Source organism: Lycorma delicatula, chromosome 1, assembly GCF_047948215.1.
Source record: "Lycorma delicatula isolate Av1 chromosome 1, ASM4794821v1, whole genome shotgun sequence".
Taxonomy (NCBI): Eukaryota; Metazoa; Arthropoda; class Insecta; order Hemiptera; family Fulgoridae; genus Lycorma; species Lycorma delicatula.
In genome coordinates this window covers 88,765,779-88,786,928 of record NC_134455.1, presented here as the reverse complement: position 1 = coordinate 88,786,928, position 21,150 = coordinate 88,765,779, and the positions used below count along the sequence as shown (strand labels likewise).

Genomic DNA, 21,150 nt, shown 5'->3' with positions numbered 1-21,150 from the left:
ACAAACACGCGTTCACTTATTACAGCACAACTCACGATTGAGCAGTTGCATCAATGTGCCGCTTGGACTAGAAGTAGTTTATAGACCAAGGTCAAAGATGGTGTGCCTAAGCAAGCCGCAGGGTTGTCACATCTTGCAAAGAAAAATCAGTCTCATTACTTTATTGTCGCATATTAGTTAATATTCATCATAAAGATTACAAATCATTTTCCAACATCAGTAAATTGTTGTAAAGGATTTTTAAAATAATTATTCATTTCAAAAATTACATTTTACTGACTATCAAAAACTGTATTAATACACAACTATAATTTATAAATTTGATAACTACCCTCTACCATTTGAATCTTAAGCAACATCTACCTACCAAAATCTTTATAAAACAGGAATAAGTTGACATACCATTTCCAGATTCAAGAAAGTGTTAATTTTATATTTCTTTTGAATTAAAAAATATAAATTTTAACTTAACCATCTTTTCCAATGTAGACTTCCCCAGATAAGATATATGAGAATCAGTGTTATGGGTTTGTCTGGACTATTCATCTCCCTTTGGAGGTAAAGGATTCAGACCAGAATAGGTCTGAAATTTATTAAAAGGGATGATTCTTGCTCTTAGATAAATTTTATATTATTAGGTATTACTGTAGCCCTAAAAAAAAAGATTAATCATTAAAATTCTTCCATTTTATGTGAGAAGTACCAAACATTTGGCAATATTTTCATGCAGGTCCAAACAGTAAGTTACTGGTACTACTTATTCTATTCATTTTGACATTTACAATTTATAAATTAAGTATTTTCACTCTTTTTTTTTTGACATCTAATTATCTACATCTGCTCTTTCAGAACAATGAAGAGATGTGTATTAAATGGAGATAAAGCCCCAACAGCAATTAACACATCTATACTTCATTTTATTCTGGCAACCTGTAATAACTGCTGATTGATAATGAAATTTTTTTTTTTGAAGTGTAAAAAGTGTCATGTCTGACTGAAATTTGAACTCAAAGCCTCTGAATAAAAGGCACAGATGCTGCCACTCCCACACAGATATTGACCATTTCTTTTTAATATTTTTGATGACATCTTTTTCATTAAAGAGGTTATTTAAATCTTATATAAATTAATTTAGTTTTAAAATTACATATTTCTTTAAAAAAAAGAAATGCTTATTCATACATAAAATCATTATTATCTACATTATTTGTTACCTAAGGAAAAAAAAGATTATAAATTAATCTCTTTTGGTTGCAAGTAACAAAAAACTAATGAATTTAAACAAATTAGCTTAATTTGGTTAAAATGAAGATAATAATAGCTATTAAAATCTTTTAGTTATTATTTATGTAGTGGAAGCAATTAGTTAACTTTTATTGATAATGTGACCTGATACAACAAAAAAACTTGCAATGTTAAACATGCTCTAGCACAGATGTAACAATTTTTTTTTCATTTTATAATCTTATATAAATTTTATAAACTTCAGTACAAGTTATGTACTGCATTAAACAATAAGCAGTGAATAAGATACAAGAAGAAACATACAAATGAAAAAGCAAAAAATATATTATTTTACAGCATCAGCAATTAATTTTTAAAAATCAATAAAATAACAAGCTGCATGCTAATAATAACAAAAGTGATTTTTACTTTCTTCAGCAACAATAACTTCATTGATAACTTTATCATAATAGGTTTTAAAAACAACAAATAACTTTCTTTCCAAGTGAATAAGTTACAAGAAGGAATATACAAATGCAAAAGCAAATACAATATTATTTTTACAGCATTAGCAATTAATTTTTAAAAAACAACAAAATAAACTGCATGCTAATAACAAAATGATTTTTACTTTCTTCAGCAACAATAACTTCTTCATTGATAACTTTATCATAATAGGTTTTAAAAACAACAAATAACTTTCTTTCCAAATCAGTACAATCTTCTTCAAGAAATGGTATTAATTTATTACCAACTTTATTATCATTACGTGAACACATAGTATCGAAAAGTTGTCCATCTGTTTCTTCTGTAAATAGAAGAACTTTTTGTTTAATCCATTCTTTCCTGAAGTCAACTAAATTCTCAACCTTTTTATATAAGATTGGGTCTGGTTCCATATTTTTTTCAGATAACTTTGTTAAACCCTGAAACAGTAATTGATAAATGAAGATTCTTTTTCTTAAATTAAAATATACTATAATTTATATAAGTAATTTTTTTGGTGCAGAATCCAGATAATGGAAATTTAAAAAACTGCAATTTTTTTTTGTTTTAGTACAGATTTATTTTTAATTCTTAAAAAAAATCCCCTCCATTCCTGAAAAAGTAGTTGATGGTACCAGCACCATCAACTAAACTCACTGATTCTAGAAAAACGAACAAATATTTTTTCCCAATTTTCACATCACTATCACATCTTTTGGCCTTTTTTATTTCCTATTTTTGCAATATTAAACAAGGTGAAAAAAGAAAGTAAATCCGGCAAATAGAAGAAAAAAATTAAACTAAGTTAGATATAAACAAAAAAAAAAAAAAAATTAATAACGAAACTAAGATTTTACAATGTTTATGAAATATTAAATAAAATAATTAATGTTAATAAATTTTACCATTTTTCAAGTGTAAATAACTTTTAATAATTTTGTTAAACATGACCCGCTGATAGAAGATCATATAATTATAGTCAATATACAAAAAACCGCTTACCAACAATTGAATTCTAAGCGTTCAAGGAGTTTCGGAATTAAACTCAGTTTTAAGGAACTCTCATATTCGTCCTATTTATAATATTAATTAAAATTTCACATGTAAAATTATAAAATAATATGATATGTGCTTAAAACATAACGGTTGGTTGTCATATGTTTGTAAATTATGTCAACATAAATGTCCTGTCAATTTGGTGGTGTTTAAAAAAAAATACCTGTTAAATATATATAATAGACAATAAATAGATAATAAACAATGTTTAAGCAATCCATAAAATAAGAAAAAACATTTTTTAAATGTTACAAAACTCTTACTGGCCCGATTTCATTTATATGTAATACATATCACGTTTACAGAAGAAATACAATTCTTATGATTATTCGTTGTTTAATAAATGAAATCACGCTGATAAAGAGTTTTGTAACAAATTTTTCTATTTTTTGGTTATTACATGGAACACTTAAAGATTGCTTATCTATTATTGTATATCTATTGTCAATTAGATATATTTAACATGCATTTTTTTTTAAAGAAAATTCTAAGTTAATGACAGATTTTGATAACAGAGACGTATCTTACCTTTTTTGATATCAGTATCATATTGTTAAAAGCAGTTTTATTTACATTGCAGAAATCTTTGTTTTTTAAGGGGAGGAAATTATATCTATGAGACTTACTGTACGGTTTACACTTTTATTGGATAAACTAATATTAAATTGCAAGTCTTAGTATTATTCTAAGATTGGAATTAGATGTAAAATTCTATTTTATCATAATTATGTTCACATAAAATGTGTGTGCACATAAATTCATTCAATAAATACATAAAGTACCACAGACCGTTATTGTAAACATTGTAGTATACTGTTGAACAAATATCAAATAATTCTTCCTATTAGATTTTCTTGTTATTACAAATATTCTATTTTTTTTTTTTAATTTTTCAATACTCTAAGATAATCTAAGAAAAAATGTGCATAATGTACTTACATACATACAGCATAATGTACTTAATAGCGCCTAGTTTACTTTCTTCTAGTAACAAAAATAAAAACGGGATCTCAAGAAAAATTTGGGGAATTTGATTTTAAATTAATTACAGGGGCTATGACATAGTTTGCAGGCAGTTTACTTTTTTTTTACTAATTACAGGTTTATGATTACTTTCAATTAAAATTATTGCTTGCTAAATGATTTACTATCAACTGTATACATTTTAATAACTTTTCCTGTTTAGCCTCTGGGAGTCACTGTCAGGTATTACTTCAGAGGATGAATGAAAATAATGAGTGTAAGTGTAAGTGTAAGTGTATGAGTGTAAGTGAAGTGTACTCTTGTACAGTCTCAAGTCAACCATTTCTGAGATGTGTGGTTAATTGAAACCCAACCACCAAAGAAATTCAAATCTGCATAAAAGTAACTGCCTTTACTAGGATTTGAACAATGGAACTCTCGACTTCAAAAATCAGTTGATTTGCAAAGACGCATTCACCACTAGACCACCGCGGTGGGTTACTATTTAATATACCTGCTTGCACAAAACATCATTATCAAATTTTATCTGTCTGTTTATTAATTTATTATTATTTAAATATATATGGTACTTTTCTAAAATATCAGTATTATATATGTTATTAGAGTAATAGAGTATGTTAATAAATTTGTCTGGGTCATAATTATTATTTATAATATGTTTAGCAAAATTTGATTTATCTATATGACCTTAACTATAATTTAGCAACTGAAGGATTTTCACATCATGAATTGTAAACCAATAAACACCTTGGATAATAGCTTTCCTAAATATCACAGTTTAAAATTTAATATACAGAAATTGACCAGTAATTTGTAAAATTTTATTAAAACATTTACAGCTTACAGAAATATAAAAATACATCAACTTTTTAAAGGTGCTTTCACTGTTGCACGCCTTTTTCTTATGTTTTATGTATTTTATAAATTTTACAATCAGTTAAGCAAATCAATTTACAGTTTTAGTATTTATTGATAAATTTATTCATAACATCAATTGTGCACTACCAGTTACATTAAAAATGTATAATTATTAAATACATATAATATGAAAATGAGTATAAAATATATCTAATTACAACACAGAAAGAATGATCACTAAATGTTATATTAAAAATATAGAAATATCTCAAAAATATATTCAACTGACAAATCTAAAAGAAAAAGTTTTAATCTGCAAAATTCAAATTGTAAAGCTTATAGTACAAATAAATATAACTTACACAATAATAAAAATTAATCAATAATATTACTTTGGCAATGTCACTAAAATTTATTATTCATTACTATGACATTAAAAATATAATTTTTTATAGTAAATCTACATAGATTTAAAAACTGCAAACAATGTATACAAACAATAAGCATTCACCTAACAATATTAAAAATTACACTCTTTAAAATGTTATTTATACAATTATAATTAATGTATATAGTACATTAAAAAGTTAAGTGTAAAAACAAAATAACTTGTTTACAATAATGTTGCTATGGTTTTTTATATAGTAGCCAATGACAACAAGGTTTGTTATTCCATTCATATTAATTGTAACATAATTATGAACAAATACTGAAATGATTAATGCTCCTAGTTTTCACATTTTTCTCATAGATAAAGAAAACAAAACAGAATATTTTTTTTTACTCAATGTAGAATAACAAATATTTTAACAGTACAAAAAGTATAAGTGCCAAAAACATATTAAATAAATAATAATTTTACAATTAGTTTTAAATTTTACATTACAACAACAATGCATAAAGACCAGATTATTCAACATTAAAGAAAAATATTAACGCATATCTAAATTATAATTTTCTTGAATATTAAGAAGTCATTGAAAATTATTTGGTATTAATGTAGTAGGCAATCTACCACTGTAGGTAGTTGGTTCTTAGATGGCACCACTGAAACATTATACTGAAATAAGAAAATAAATAAAATCCAACCAAACTTAACCTACACTAGCTTTATAATTTTATTTATTTATTTTTTTATTATTTGAATATAGCGTTTAAGTGGCAGAATCAAAGAACTAACTATAGCAGTAGATTGCTTACTACATTAACACCAAATTTTGTAAATTTTCTAAAACTAATCATTAAAATTTTATTAAAATAAAATTAATTGATAGAATTTGTAATTCTACATTATAATTTAAAATGTTGAAAGTTAAATTAATTGGATTTTACTGGTAAACAATACAATAGTCTATCACTTGTACAACATATGAACAAATAAAATTTAATTCTGACTGGTACATAATAACATTATATGGATTGTATCAAGAATTGCTAGGTAAGCTACTCTTTAGATAAAAAAGGATCTGCCCCAGCATTTACCTGGCTCATTAAACATTGCATTAATACAAAGAAGGAGAAAATTAATAATATTAAATGTTTATTTTTCTTTGTTCAGTGATATCGTGTTTCAGAAAAGGAGTTGAGAGTTTTTGGATCTTTATTTTCTACATCAAGCCTTCAAACCAATATAAAACAATTTTTGTCTGTCCCAAACCTGTGGTAACAAAAATATTTTTTTTTTTAATTAAAAAAAAGTAATTTTATTTAAATTGTTATCCAGTTCATTTAAAATGTAAAAAGTTAATTATTTGATAGACTTTACTTATTAGTATTTCATGAAAAAAATTAGCCCACTCTCTAGAAAATTGCAACTTTTGTTTATTAAAAATCTTGGTTTTCAGATTTCAACAGAAATATCCATTTTGACCATCCCTGAATCCATTTTGACTAGTTTCGGCGTGACTCTGTACATATGTAGGTACGTATCTCGCATAAATCAAACACAATTAATTGTAGAATGTTGAAATTTTGGATTTAGGATTGTTGTAACATCTAGTTGTGCACCTCCCGTTTTGATTGCAATTGACTGAACCAAAGGTGTCCAAAAACCCCCAAAATCCAAAAAAAGTTGGATTTTGTCTTTTTCTTAAAAGCAGTAATAAGCCCTCATTGAGAGCCTTTCAATGATATACCATAAGTGGTACTTATTTTCAGTGGTTCCACAGTTATAGGTAAATAAAATTTTAATTAATGAAATTTAGATATTGCAAGGGGAAGGCATATCGGTTCGAATCTGACTTCATATATACATATTTACCTTTTTTTTTTTTTTCATTTAAACATTGCGTTATAATCGGAGGTTTTGCTGGTTTTTGTGCTGTGTCGGTACGTCTCTTATATCAACGACATCAGTCTGGGAATGAGTCTTCGCATATTTGATTGGTTCTGACCGATGAGTCGACTCAATCTTTGTATCAATGATTTTCTCTATCATTGCTGCAAGACTCGGTGCCATTGTATTAAGCAACTGCTCCACGTTAATTTTTGATGAGGAAGGGGCAGCAGCTGCTTCTGCATAAGTGGTCGAGGTGTTCTTTGACTAACAATTTTCTTCGCTTCAGGATAGCTAACTTTTTGAAGTGTTTTAACTTCCTGAATGGCCGTTTCAGATTTATATACTGGGCAATTCCTGTATTGGCAGTTGTGGTACCCTTTACAGTTAATACAGATTGGAGGGTCTTTACATGGATCACCCTCATGTATCTTCATTCCACATATGCAAATTTCCTGCGCTTCACATCTAGCTGCAGTGTGTTCGAATTGTTGACACTTAAAACACTCATAGGCTGTGGAATGAAAGCACGTACATCAAGCCGATATATGCCAGCTCGTACCTTTTCAGGAAGGTTAGGCCTATTAAATGTAAGTACATGCGAGGCCGAAGGAAGAACCTCACCATTTCTTCTCATTACTAGTCTGCGACACTGAATCACTCCTTGACTCGACATTTCCTGTACTATTTCTTCTTCTGTACAGTTTAGAAGATCACGGCAAACAACAACTCCTCTGGATGTGTTAAGGGTGCTATACAGTTGCACAGATACCGCAAATTCACCAATCTTCTTAAATACATGGACTTTCTGGCTTCGACTGTCATTGATAGTTTGTACGTGCAATCCATTAAAAGTCTTCTGGATTTCTTTAACGGGACCACCAGCACAATTAGCAATCTCTCTAGCGATTAAGAATGGACTGACCTTTTGGAAGTTTCCATTCTCCTTCGTAATAATTAAAAATCTTGGTTTGGGAACATTGTTTCCAAACAACGACTTTCTCAATTCTCTACTGATTCTGTCAGCATCTTTCTTGATTTTATCTGACTCCTTACTCTTTTTCCTCTTTGCTTGTAGCGAATCGGAGGTTTCTAAACAAGGGTGTTTACGTACACCCTCTGCCACGCTAGATTGTTCAAGAATATTCATCGTATATTCTGTAGCAAGGCTAGCCACCGGGGTACACCCGCACTCCAGGGCTACTAACCTTGGAGGTCTGATCCGGTACTCCGGTGGAACCGGCATATGTCCTGGCAGAGAGCGGATGCGCAATCTCTGTACTGACTCCAGGCTCCTACTCACCGAAGCTTTCAGAGTTCCCATACACCGACATACATGGGCACATTGCTACATGCTTGCCATCGCAGGGGGCATGTGGACAACGGAAGGATCTCCGTTACACCTGCAATAACACTGACCCTGGCCGCCACATCGCCAGCTCTAAAAATGGTATGAATCCATTTCCAAATCGTTTATTTGTCAATATCCTGCAGGTGGCCGAAAAATCCAGTCCGTCTGGTGGCCTGAAGTTGAAAACAGGGCAAAAGTAAAAAAGTAAAACCGAGGAATTTACTCGGAACCCCGTTAGCCAGCTATGTGAATTGTACATACAGCTGTTGCCACCCTGGACGTGGAACGTAGATGTTGTGTTCCGGACGTGGGGATTATCTACCTCACGGCATTATTATTATTATTTAACCCACCGGGTTGGTCTAGTGGTGAACGCGTCTTCCCAAATCAGCTGATTTGGAAAGCCGAGAGTTCCAGCGTTCAAGTCCTAGTAAAGCTAGTTATTTTCACACGGATTTGAATACTAGATCGTGGATACCGGTGTTTTTTGGTTGTTGGGTTTCAATTAACCACACATCTCAGGAATAGTCGAACGGAGAATGTACAAGACCACACTTCTTTACACTCATACATATCATCCTCCGAAGTATTATCTAAACGGTAGTAACCGGAGGCTAGACAGGACGAGAGAGGGCATTATTATTATTATTATTTATGGTGATTTATTTACTGAAGTTTGAATATCCCAGCCGCTAGCATTTATCATTTGAATGACATATTATTCTATTCATTGATCGATTGATCGACTTAAAACTATATAATCATTTATTCGATAGAAAGATATCGATTTATCGGTTTTCACTGTAGAGGTTACTTTTCACATCAAGATGTTCTATTTTCTTATTTTTATGAAATAATTTTATTTTCTGCTACTGTTAGCGGGGTCGTATGAAATTTAATCATTATTACTTTTGTACTACCTAATGGCAGTTCGAATTCGGAAGCCGAGATTTTTTACATCAAATTTTATTTTTGCGTCTATTGTGGGTATAGGAAGTGGTATATACATATATAAACCATTGTTAGAAAAATATAAGAGTGATCAAATAGATCAACCTTCTAGTTCTGAACACACCGACAATAACTAAAAAGTTGGATAAAATCGGTAAGTTACGAATGTAAATTTAAATATTAATACGCTTTTGGCTATTTTATTTCAATAGATATTTTTATCCAGCACTTGAATCTGTTGGCAAACTTAGGCAATTTAATAACTAATAGATATATTTAACTATTGAAATGATATAAAATCTCCATAATAAGCATTATAGAAGCAAAATAAGCCACTTTCTCATAGGAAAAAATTGTATACTGGTATGAAAATATATAGCTAGTTTATTAAAATGTACCCACCGGGTTGGTCGAGTGGTGAACGAGTCTTCGCAAATCAGTAGATTTCGAAGTCGAGAGTTCCAAGTTTAAATCGTAATAAAAGCAGTTACTTTTATGTGGATTTGAATACCAGATCATGGATACAAGTGTTCTTCGGTGGTTAATAATATTTTAAAGAGTGTAATTTTTAATTATTGTTAGGTGAATGCTTATTGTTTGTATACATTGTTTGCAGTTTTTAAATCTATGTAGATTTACTATAAAAAATTATATTTTTAATGTCATAGTAATGAATAATAAATTTTAGTGACATTGCCAAAGTAATATTATTGATTAATTTTTATTATTGTGTAAGTTATATTTATTTGTACTATAAGCTTTACAATTTGAATTTTGCAGATTAAAACTTTTTCTTTTAGATTTGTCAGTTGAATATATTTTTGAGATATTTCTATATTTTTAATATAACATTTAGTGATCATTCTTTCTGTGTTGTAATTGATTAACTAAAACTGTAAATTGATTTGCTTAACTGATTGTAAAATTTATAAAATACATAAAACATAAGAAAAAGGCGTGCAACAGTGAAAGCACCTTTAAAAAGTTGATGTATTTTTATATTTCTGTAAGCTGTAAATGTTTTAATAAAATTTTACAAATTACTGGTCAATTTCTGTATATTAAATTTTAAACTGTGATATTTAGGAAAGCTATTATCCAAGGTGTTTATTGGTTTACAATTCATGATGTGAAAATCCTTCAGTTGCTAAATTATAGTTAAGGTCATATAGATAAATCAAATTTTGCTAAACATATTATAAATAATAATTATGACCCAGACAAATTTATTAACATACTCTATTACTCTAATAACATATATAATACTGATATTTTAGAAAAGTACCATATATATTTAAATAATAATAAATTAATAAACAGACAGATAAAATTTGATAATGATGTTTTGTGCAAGCAGGTATATTAAATAGTAACCCACCGCGGTGGTCTAGTGGTGAATGCGTCTTTGCAAATCAACTGATTTTTGAAGTCGAGAGTTCCATTGTTCAAATCCTAGTAAAGGCAGTTACTTTTATGCAGATTTGAATTTCTTTGGTGGTTGGGTTTCAATTAACCACACATCTCAGAAATGGTTGACTTGAGACTGTACAAGAGTACACTTCACTTACACTCATACACTTACACTTACACTTACACTCATTATTTTCATTCATCCTCTGAAGTAATACCTGACAGTGACTCCCAGAGGCTAAACAGGAAAAGTTATTAAAATGTATACAGTTGATAGTAAATCATTTAGCAAGCAATAATTTTAATTGAAAGTAATCATAAACCTGTAATTAGTAAAAAAAAAGTAAACTGCCTGCAAACTATGTCATAGCCCCTGTAATTAATTTAAAATCAAATTCCCCAAATTTTTCTTGAGATCCCGTTTTTATTTTTGTTACTAGAAGAAAGTAAACTAGGCGCTATTAAGTACATTATGCTGTATGTATGTAAGTACATTATGCACATTTTTTCTTAGATTATCTTAGAGTATTGAAAAATTAAAAAAAAAAAATAGAATATTTGTAATAACAAGAAAATCTAATAGGAAGAATTATTTGATATTTGTTCAACAGTATACTACAATGTTTACAATAACGGTCTGTGGTACTTTATGTATTTATTGAATGAATTTATGTGCACACACATTTTATGTGAACATAATTATGATAAAATAGAATTTTACATCTAATTCCAATCTTAGAATAATACTAAGACTTGCAATTTAATATTAGTTTATCCAATAAAAGTGTAAACCGTACAGTAAGTCTCATAGATATAATTTCCTCCCCTTAAAAAACAAAGATTTCTGCAATGTAAATAAAACTGCTTTTAACAATATGATACTGATATCAAAAAAGGTAAGATACGTCTCTGTTATCAAAATCTGTCATTAACTTAGAATTTTCTTTAAAAAAAAATGCATGTTAAATATATCTAATTGACAATAGATATACAATAATAGATAAGCAATCTTTAAGTGTTCCATGTAATAACCAAAAAATAGAAAAATTTGTTACAAAACTCTTTATCAGCGTGATTTCATTTATTAAACAACGAATAATCATAAGAATTGTATTTCTTCTGTAAACGTGATATGTATTACATATAAATGAAATCGGGCCAGTAAGAGTTTTGTAACATTTAAAAAATGTTTTTTCTTATTTTATGGATTGCTTAAACATTGTTTATTATCTATTTATTGTCTATAATATATATTTAACATGTAGTTTTTTAAACAAAATTCTAAATTATCAGATTTTGATAAGAGAAATGTAACATATTATCTTTTTTGATATCAGTATCATTTTGTTAAAAACAGTTTTAGTTATATTACAAAAATTTTTGTTGTTTGAGCAGAAGAAATTGTATCTGCGAGACTCTTACTGTACAGTTTACAATTTCATTGTAATTTTTTTGGATATCAGTATGTTTTGTTAGATTATTCTTTACTTTTTTTATGAATTACTGATTGTTATCTTATGGATTTATTATTAAAATTTATTGCGTTTTTAGAACAATCAAATATAAATTTTTTAAATTTATCAGCCAATTTTTTTTTTGTTGATAAGTCATATCATTCACTTCATACCATATTTTTCCTTTTTTAATAAAACTGGTGTAATAACCTTCATGAATCAAAGATCCGTGATGTCATATTCCACTAACCCTCAATTTTTATCATATCTGTGGACACACTTTTTATATTATTATTAAATGGTTTTTTTTTATTTCTCCATTAACCATCAGTTAGTTCAAATAGTTATAATTGTAGGATAAAGATTTTACCAATCGATTTTATTTCTGTTTTATGTAACAAAATCTTTAGGTTTAAAGGAACTAAATTTATTGTATTTTTCTAGAAATTTAAAAGTGAGGTATATAAATTTGAGGCCACTTTCAGTCAGAATTTGTTGGTTGGGTTGATTGGTCCAATTTGATTCAATATCTAGTATAAGAAAGTGGAAAATTTGTAAGTAAAGTAAATAAATAAAAACCTTTAAAAAAAGTATTTTAGTAATTATAGGAATATGAATTTATAGTGTTATAATTTAGTGGTGTAGCATATAATTGTGTAGTAATAAAGCAACAAGTTATTTAAATTATTTTTTAAATTAAATTTAATGTTTTTGGTTAGTTTTCAGGTATCTTGTATTTAACCCTGAAGAATTAATTAAACAGCTGGTTCCTATTTATTGCTATAGAATATGATTACAAATCAGCGTAAAAAGATTTCTATTAAGCAGATACTATCTTCAAGTTCATTCAAATATGCTGTTTGCTTTCTTACAGCAGTAACAGTTTATAACTTTGTGTATAAACCATCTAGAACAAGATTACAACTTAAACAGTATGAGGAAGAAGCTAAATTTCTTATTGATAAAGAATTTGAAAAAGAGTTACAAATCACTGATAAATAATATTGATAAGATGATATGTAGATAAAATATTTAAAAGCTTTAGTTAGTTAATTCTTGTGTACATTTATGTTCATATCTGTTTACATAATTTGTCTTATACATTATTATTAAAATTTTTTTTTGACAGTACCATGTTTTATTATTTTTATTTTACCTTAAATGAAATATGTAATCTGTTGTTATTCATAAAGGGTATGATTCAGCAATTTACCAATAAAATTGCTAGCAGCGATAATCCATAGTTATGGGAAAAAGGATTGTGTACCTTATTGATAAATAAGGTACACATTTTTTTGTTATTTGGAAAGTAGAATTACTAAAGATGGATGAAGCAGGAGCGATATAAAATGCCGAATAACACAGGCGAAACAAGCCTTTAAATGTCATGAAAAGATTTTTGAAAGTATATGTTTGGAGCGTTGCTTTATATGGAAGTGAAACTTGGACATTTGGAGTACCTGAGAAGAAAAGATTAGAAGCTTTTGAAATGTGGTGCTATAGGAAAATGTTAAAAATCAGATGAATAGATAAAGTGACAAATGAAGAGATGTTGCGGCAAATAGATGAAGAAAGAAGCATTTGGAAAAATGCTTAGTTAAAAGAAGAGGCAGACTTATAGGCCATATATTAAGGCATCCTGGATAGTCACTTAATATTGGAGGGACAGGTAGAAGGAAAAAATTGTGCAGGCAGTCAATGTTTGTAATATGTAAAACAAATTGTTAGGGATGTAGGATGTGTAGGGGGTATATCGAAGTGAAATGACTAGCACTAGATAAGGAATCTTGGACAACTGCATCAAACCAGTAAAATGCATGAAGACAAAAAAAAAATTGATAAATAAGACTATACTTACGTTGTAAGTACAAAATAATTGAACATAAATGCATCTAATGAATTTTAACTTACAGCTTTTTAACTAAAATATTTGCAACTTATATATTAACCATGCAACAACCTCTACTTTATTATTTTGAAAAAGAAATTGATTTAGTAATGAACTTTCTGAAACTATCAAAAAACCCAAAAAAATAATTTTTTGCTTATTTTAATGCAATTTCGATTGGTATATTAATTTTACTCACCCACATACTAACTTCTGTTGAGTGTGAATAATCATAGCTAGGAATAATAAATATCTGTATATAGATATGGGATTCCTATAATCCAAAAGTATTATTTATGTCTGTGAAGTTAGTAAAATTTTAGAATATATATGTTTTTTTTAATTTCAACTATACACTAGAAATAGATTTAAAAAATGAAATTACTCAAAAGAAAATGAATAAAAGTGTTGCCTTATGTTATCTTGTGAAGGATAAGGTCATAAAGTAATTAATGAGCATTGATTAAACATGTTACAATTTAATTTAATAAAACGAATTAAAAAGTTCTGTTTTTAATCTCTATAAAATTGTTTGATACATTATTTTTCATACTACATTCCTCTATAGATTGGTATCAGAAATTTGACTTACAAATTTAGTGGTAATCAATGTGAAAATTGCTGTGAAGAAATCATTTTAGGATTAGGATTTAGGGTTTAGAAACTTCAGGGGCCATTTGGATGAGAAATTGGCATTCTGATCCCTACCTAACTCGTTTTTCCGGTAGATATCTCTATTTAACAGCATTGCTTAAGAAATGATGTACTTATTTGTTACATATTATGAATAGTTTTACATGTAACATAAACTGATAATAGAGCAAAATTAATCAATCTTATAGTAAAAGTTAAAAAAATAATCAAAGTAGTGGCACTGTTATTAATAGTTCTAGTTCTTTAAACAGTTAGCAGACTAGTTTATGCATTTAATCTTTGTTGCGTATTATTAAGGATATTTTTATAAAAATTATGTTCTAAGTGAATTGAATTCTTGGCATAATTGGAGTAAATTTTATGTCATGTTTTATGTTAGTTGTTTTCTTGGTACATGTGGGTAAATATCTATTTAATAGATAAAAATGATTAAATATCAAGTGCCTCAATAGTAGGTTACAAAATCACCAGGAAACAAAACAAGGAAACCTCAGATACCAATTGCAGAAAGTTTCTACCATCATTTTGATTTAAATGAAAATTTATTAAATTTGTTTTAAGTCAATCATCAAACCACGACATTTAAACCATTCTTTTATGACTTTTAGAACCGTACTTAAATATTCAGTCACATCTAAATTAAATTTGTTGGCTTCATATACAGACCATGGTCTCATCAAGAGATTTAATTAGCTGAGTCTTCAGAACTGAGTAAAGTAGTTCATTAATATAAACAAGTAAGAGAAAAGATCCTAAAATTGAACCCTGTTTTTTTCTATCAACAATCTTGTCGATCTGTGATGAAGTGGTAGCGTCTCAACCTTTCATCTGCAGGTCCGTGGTTTCAGATCCCAATCAGGCAATTTCAATATTCCCACATACAAGCTCTCTGTAAACTTATATGGTGAATTAATTCATCAAGCAATAATAAATAACTTACTTGAGCAATTTATTGAACCAACAACCACCCTTTGTATTCCAAGTATATTTCAACCACCTCAGTATTAAAAAACTACCTCAATTATGAGGTAGTTTTTTTTTCTGAAATTCAGAAGCTCAAGTTAATATTTGAGCTTCTGAATTTCAGAAAATGGTTCACACAATTAAAAGCCTTAATGAGATCACAAAATACACACAACTACATACCTCCAAAATCTGTCCAAAGCACCAACAATGAAATATATAATAAATTCAATTATTACTGCAGTGGTATTTCTATTTTTATGAAAACCAGTGGCATACATAGAATTTTGTTAAGGGAAAAATCATTATTAAAATTGTTTAAATTGAATCGGTATTTTAAATTTTGTGTGTTATTTTATTATTATTATATGATGTTACAATATATTTATTTTACAATGTTCAAATATAGCACATTCATAAATACCCTAATAAGATCTTCTATAATGTATTGTTTTCACAGCCTTAGTCTATAGTTTTTTTGACATCTATTTCATTTTGTAAAATAAAAATGCTTGTGCCAGTGCCACATGCCATTATTATACTTAGGCTACACAATAATCATACCACTAAATAACCACACAATAACCATAGACTAAAATTTATCATATATTTTAGTCTATGGTTATTTGTATATGATAGCTAAGACACTTTACATAACATATAAAATTCATGGAAGCAATCAAATATAATGAAATAAATTTAAACCCAATATGGAACTCACCAAAGTTGAAGGATAAAATTGGCACTGATGAATCCCATATTCTATGAAGGAATTTGAATAAAGAATTGAATGCAGTTGTCTTAAACATTCAAATCAGTACTCTACTATAGTGAATTATTGTTTTGAAAAATCATTGTTTAAAAGGTTACTAGTTAAATTAATATAGTATTTCTAATGTACGTAGCCTACAGTATATTTTGTTACTACATTTGGAAATTTCAGCATTCACAATACAATGTCCAAACGATGTTTCTTTTTCATTAGTTCATTTAACACATCTTCTGCAGTTGGAGTATAGTTTTTATGTATGTTGAGGAGTGCCTAATTCATTTAAACATGTATTTACAGTAGAATTACCCAAATATGTTTTTAGACGTTGTAATGTTGAGAAACATAGTTCATTTGTACATGTGGACACTGGGAGTGCAGCTAGTATTTCTAACAAAGTGAATATATTTGCCATTAGGTTGGGATTGCACATACTTAACCCAACTACAGCTGTTTTTGGTTGGTCTCCCTTCTCAAGATGTACAATTTTTCTGTTCCATAATTTAAATTCATTATTCAGATCTTGCTAGCAACCGCTTCTTATGTCACTGGCATAGAATTCTGTGAGTGAAGTGAAAGCATAAACTTGAGACAGTAGGGGCAGAAGGTCCATAGGTTCATAGGTAAAAGGCCCTGAAAACTTTTCATTATTTCATTGTATTTCAAGAAACTTGAATCTAGTTGGGACATGAATCTACTTTTATCCAGAAATGGAATAAAAGTAGAGACACAAGTAAAGTTCTGGGGGTCACTAATGATAAATGCAAGTTTACACGATTTTTTGCTCACGCTGCCATGCGATAGATTTCAATGGAGGACCCCAACCTATTGAAGACTTTTAGAAGATGTTGATGAAAATTTTAGAAAATTCTCCAACATTTTTGCGTATACATTTAATTTCAATATTAATATCTTCAGCAAGGTTTTGTTGCTTCTATGAGATTAATATTTGAATTCTGGAGGAATTTACACAATGGGAGACTTAAAGAAAACAGTCTCTGAATACAAAACAGCGATATCACAAATTGACAGTCAATCAAAGCACATAAAAGTGAATTTGCTTGTGAGGACGAGTTTTTGTCATTCCATTCTGATATGCTTTGAAGGGTTGCAATATAGGGTCATACAATTCCACCACTACAGCCATGGAATTATACCTTTCTAACCAACGTGTTGCGCAAAGTTGAGCGAGTTTTTCACGGCTTGAAGTTGTAATTTCCATTTCACTTATTGCCAGTTTTAAAACAAGTTGCCTTTTAGGTGTATTAAGAAATTTGTATAGACTTTATATTGTACCCATACAGTTTCTAATGGCAGTTGCTTCACAAGCACTGGATACAGCTAAGTTGAGGCTGTGTGCTGAGCACTGGACATATAAAGCTGATGAAATTATTTCCTTTTCATGTGCCTGGACTTCGTTTACTTTTCCTGAGATGGAGATAATAGCTCCGTCATACCCTTGACCACGAATCTTATTTATGTTCACATTTAATTAACTCAACTTGTCCAATAATGCTGTTGTGATTCCTTTTCCAATCACATCATATAATAGTACATATTGTAGAGAGTTTTGCTTCACAGTGGAAGTTTCTCTATCAACATAATGAACACACAGTGATAATTGTTCTAAGTCTGATATGTCTGACATCTCATCGGCAAGAATAGAGAAGCAACTGGAGGCATTAAGTTCTTTCATGAGATTTCGAACAATCAGGTCGTTGCACACTTCAATTATTTCATTCTGTATTCTAGGACTGGTGCGCATTTCCAACACTACACGTCAACATATTTTTTAGTACACTATCAGTCTTACTTCGAAGGCGAAGAAGTGCCCTGAAATTGCCATCATTTTCTTCTGGTTCTTGGTCGACCTCAACCTCTATTCGCCCTGAATCCCTATGGCCTCGCAGAGCAATACATTGTTTCCCGCAAAACAAAGTACTCTCAATAATAGGAATAACATAGACATTTTCTTCTCACATGAAATTTTGTTCAAAGTACCATAGCTAAACAGGGACCTGTTACATTGGTGTTGTTTTACAAAATGCAAGTTACAGTGACTATCAGATGACTGTGCTTTGTCGTCTATTATTAAATATCAATAAAATTAATTACAGGTAACAACAAATATTGGGGTCAGAGACAAATTAATCTAATACTTATCAATCAATATTTTTGGTGGTACTAGAATTCAAATTTTAAAATATTAAATTAAAATTAAAAAAAATAAAATACCTGAAATAATAACATCAATATGCATTTGAAAAAAACTTAACCAATTTTTGCATAATACTACAAATTTAAACAAATTTTATTATTGCTCCTGATTTGATCCATATATATGTTTAGTTTTATTCTAATCCATATTCATTCATTTTCCTGAAATAAAAATTAAGTTTATGAAAATTACATAGTTATAATGGCAAAAAAATAAATCAATAAATATACATATACAGTGGAGACTAAAAATTTGTATCATAATTTATAGCATATATAATTATAATTATTTTTTTGTTACAAAAAATGCAATAATATATTTTTATAAATCAGATGAAAGAATCAAATTTCATGTATTTTGTGAATCTGCTTTGTTAAAAAATCTTTTTTGTGTTAAATTATAAAAATAAAAAATCTAGTTCATTTATTCAAAAATCTATTGCCTTTTACAACTGCTAGCTATTAGAAGCTACAACATTATTTAGTTGCAGCTTTCAGCAATAGGGCCAGGTAAATTAATCATCTGACAATTTGAAGAATCTTCTCATTATTACTGCTAACTTTACTTCTTAAACTCAAAAATCAGGAACAATTTTGGGTTCTAATCACCTTAAAAGCAAACTTATCTAAAATTTATGACACTAGACAAACTGGTAAAATTGTGTACTATGGCAGTAGCAGAGGTAGAGTTAAGGTATTCAGCTTTTTGAAGGAAAATATCAACTTGAAGAATGATACAAACTAAGCAAGAGTTATGTCATTATTAAAAAATCTCTGATATAAACTAACAAAAAACATTTATGCTTTCTTCTATATACAATTTTATTACCTTATTCCAATTATTTACTGGTTTTATATATCCATACTACAATCTTTATATGACATAACTTAGTTATGTTATCCATGTTTATACTGTTATTACTTAACATACTTCTGTAATGTAAAATATTACATAGATTACAGTCATTTGTGTCTTCACAATTACTGATTTACTTGACAGAATGTTGAAAATAATCACATCCAGTAAATATTCAACTTTAATTCTTCACCTATAATAATAATGTTATCTTCATTTATAAATGGTAGATAGTCTTTAATCTTTTATAGGAATTTATCTACTGGCATGTTATAAAATCTATACATAATTATAATACAAATTTTAGTTTCATTTATAAAAAAATTACTTTTAACCATCTGCAGTAACAAGTAATATTTTTTTTGATAACTTTAAATTTTTTATACAAATTGCAGTTTTGCCAGATCTATAGTCATCATTGCAATCAGGATAACAGTTATAATTCTCAATAAGGTAAAGTTTCATTTCAACACTCTAAACCCAAGTTCAGTTAACATAATACATGTAGGTTTATGTAATACATGTAGGTAATCTACTCATTTCGAGCAAAAATAGATCAAAATTTTCCTCAAGCTTGAATGTTTTGGACTAAACCATTTTATTGAAATATTTTCTGCTAACATCAAAATAATTTTTTTTTGAGTAGATTTATCTGCTTTTCTAGTTTCGTCATAACTATATTACATTGATATGTTTAGAATATATTCCATTTTCAAAATTTGCTGTACTGGCATTTTTCCTTTTGTAAGACTTTATATAGTGTAAGGTCATGCACCTACCCCCCTTTGTCTACTTACAAACCTTCCTTATCTATTTCCTGTTCTGTAAGGATTTATATAGCATTAGGTCACACAACTTACCCCACTCAAATCACATTATCTGGCTAGTCTTCCTGTCCTTTGTTATATATCAGTTATGTTCTATCTATTTGTTTTATAATTACCTATTTCCTTTTCTGATAAAATTAAGTTTTTTCCACTTGATTATAAATTTTATTATTTTCCAAAATAATCAATCTTTTTCCTTTTTTACTATTATGAATCAGTTTCATTAAGTCTTTCATTTTCAGTTCGCTGTGTGGTTTTATTAAATGTGTTACAAAGTTAGACTCTTGTTTTCTGTATTTAAAAGATCTAAAAGATATAAAAAAAAAATAATAAATCATTTTCATAGGTTGCAGCAATAACAAAGTAAAAGTAATTATTTATGTTACTGTATGTTAGTATGTTATATAATAAAACTCATTTAACTTTATTCTAGTACAATAACTGGCTGATCTTTGGCTTTTTTCATCATGATTTTGCAATTCCAGATCCACAAATATTTCATTTCTTTGTCGCATTTCACTGTTCTCACCAGTGCTAGCACTTGCTTTCTTTCTGGAGACAAGCTTTCATCATTTAGATATAAAAAGAAATCAGATGCAAGATTTAAGTGATGCATCAAAATATTGTTTAATTTTTCTTCTTCACAGTAATTCCTCTCTTAATTCTTGTAAATTTTATCAGTATTACTGGAGGTTTGTCACCCCACAAAGATAGCAGTTATCAATCTGTTAATCAGTGATGTTACATCCTAAAGCATTTCCGACCATCTTAACTAGAGTCAGAAGAATTATGCAGTTCAAGTTAATTCTGGAATGTTGCTGTAATTCAAAAACAGTTTCTTTTATAAGGTTTTATTTCATCCATAATTAATGTATTAAATCTTTTACAATCACTTTAGAATAATAATTATTATTCAAATTAAACACA

General features: G+C 28.5%; 1 protein-coding gene and 1 long non-coding RNA gene across 2 annotated transcripts in view; one reads left to right on the top strand and one right to left on the bottom strand.

Moving 5' to 3' along the window:
- Positions 1-2,124, bottom strand: part of Dhc98D (Dynein heavy chain at 89D) — a 392,049-nt gene extending 389,925 nt beyond the window's left edge. The window contains exon 1 of the mRNA XM_075354119.1: positions 1,856-2,124. Coding sequence (XP_075210234.1) covers positions 1,856-2,123 — 268 coding nt within the window. The 5' untranslated portion in view covers position 2,124. The remainder of the gene's footprint in view (positions 1-1,855) is intronic.
- Positions 2,125-9,025: 6,901 nt separating this feature from the next.
- Positions 9,026-13,180, top strand: LOC142318140 (uncharacterized). The gene is made up of 2 exons (XR_012754829.1): positions 9,026-9,339; positions 12,769-13,180. It is a non-coding gene; the product is annotated as an uncharacterized LOC142318140 (long non-coding RNA).
- The last annotated feature ends 7,970 nt before the right edge of the window (positions 13,181-21,150 follow it).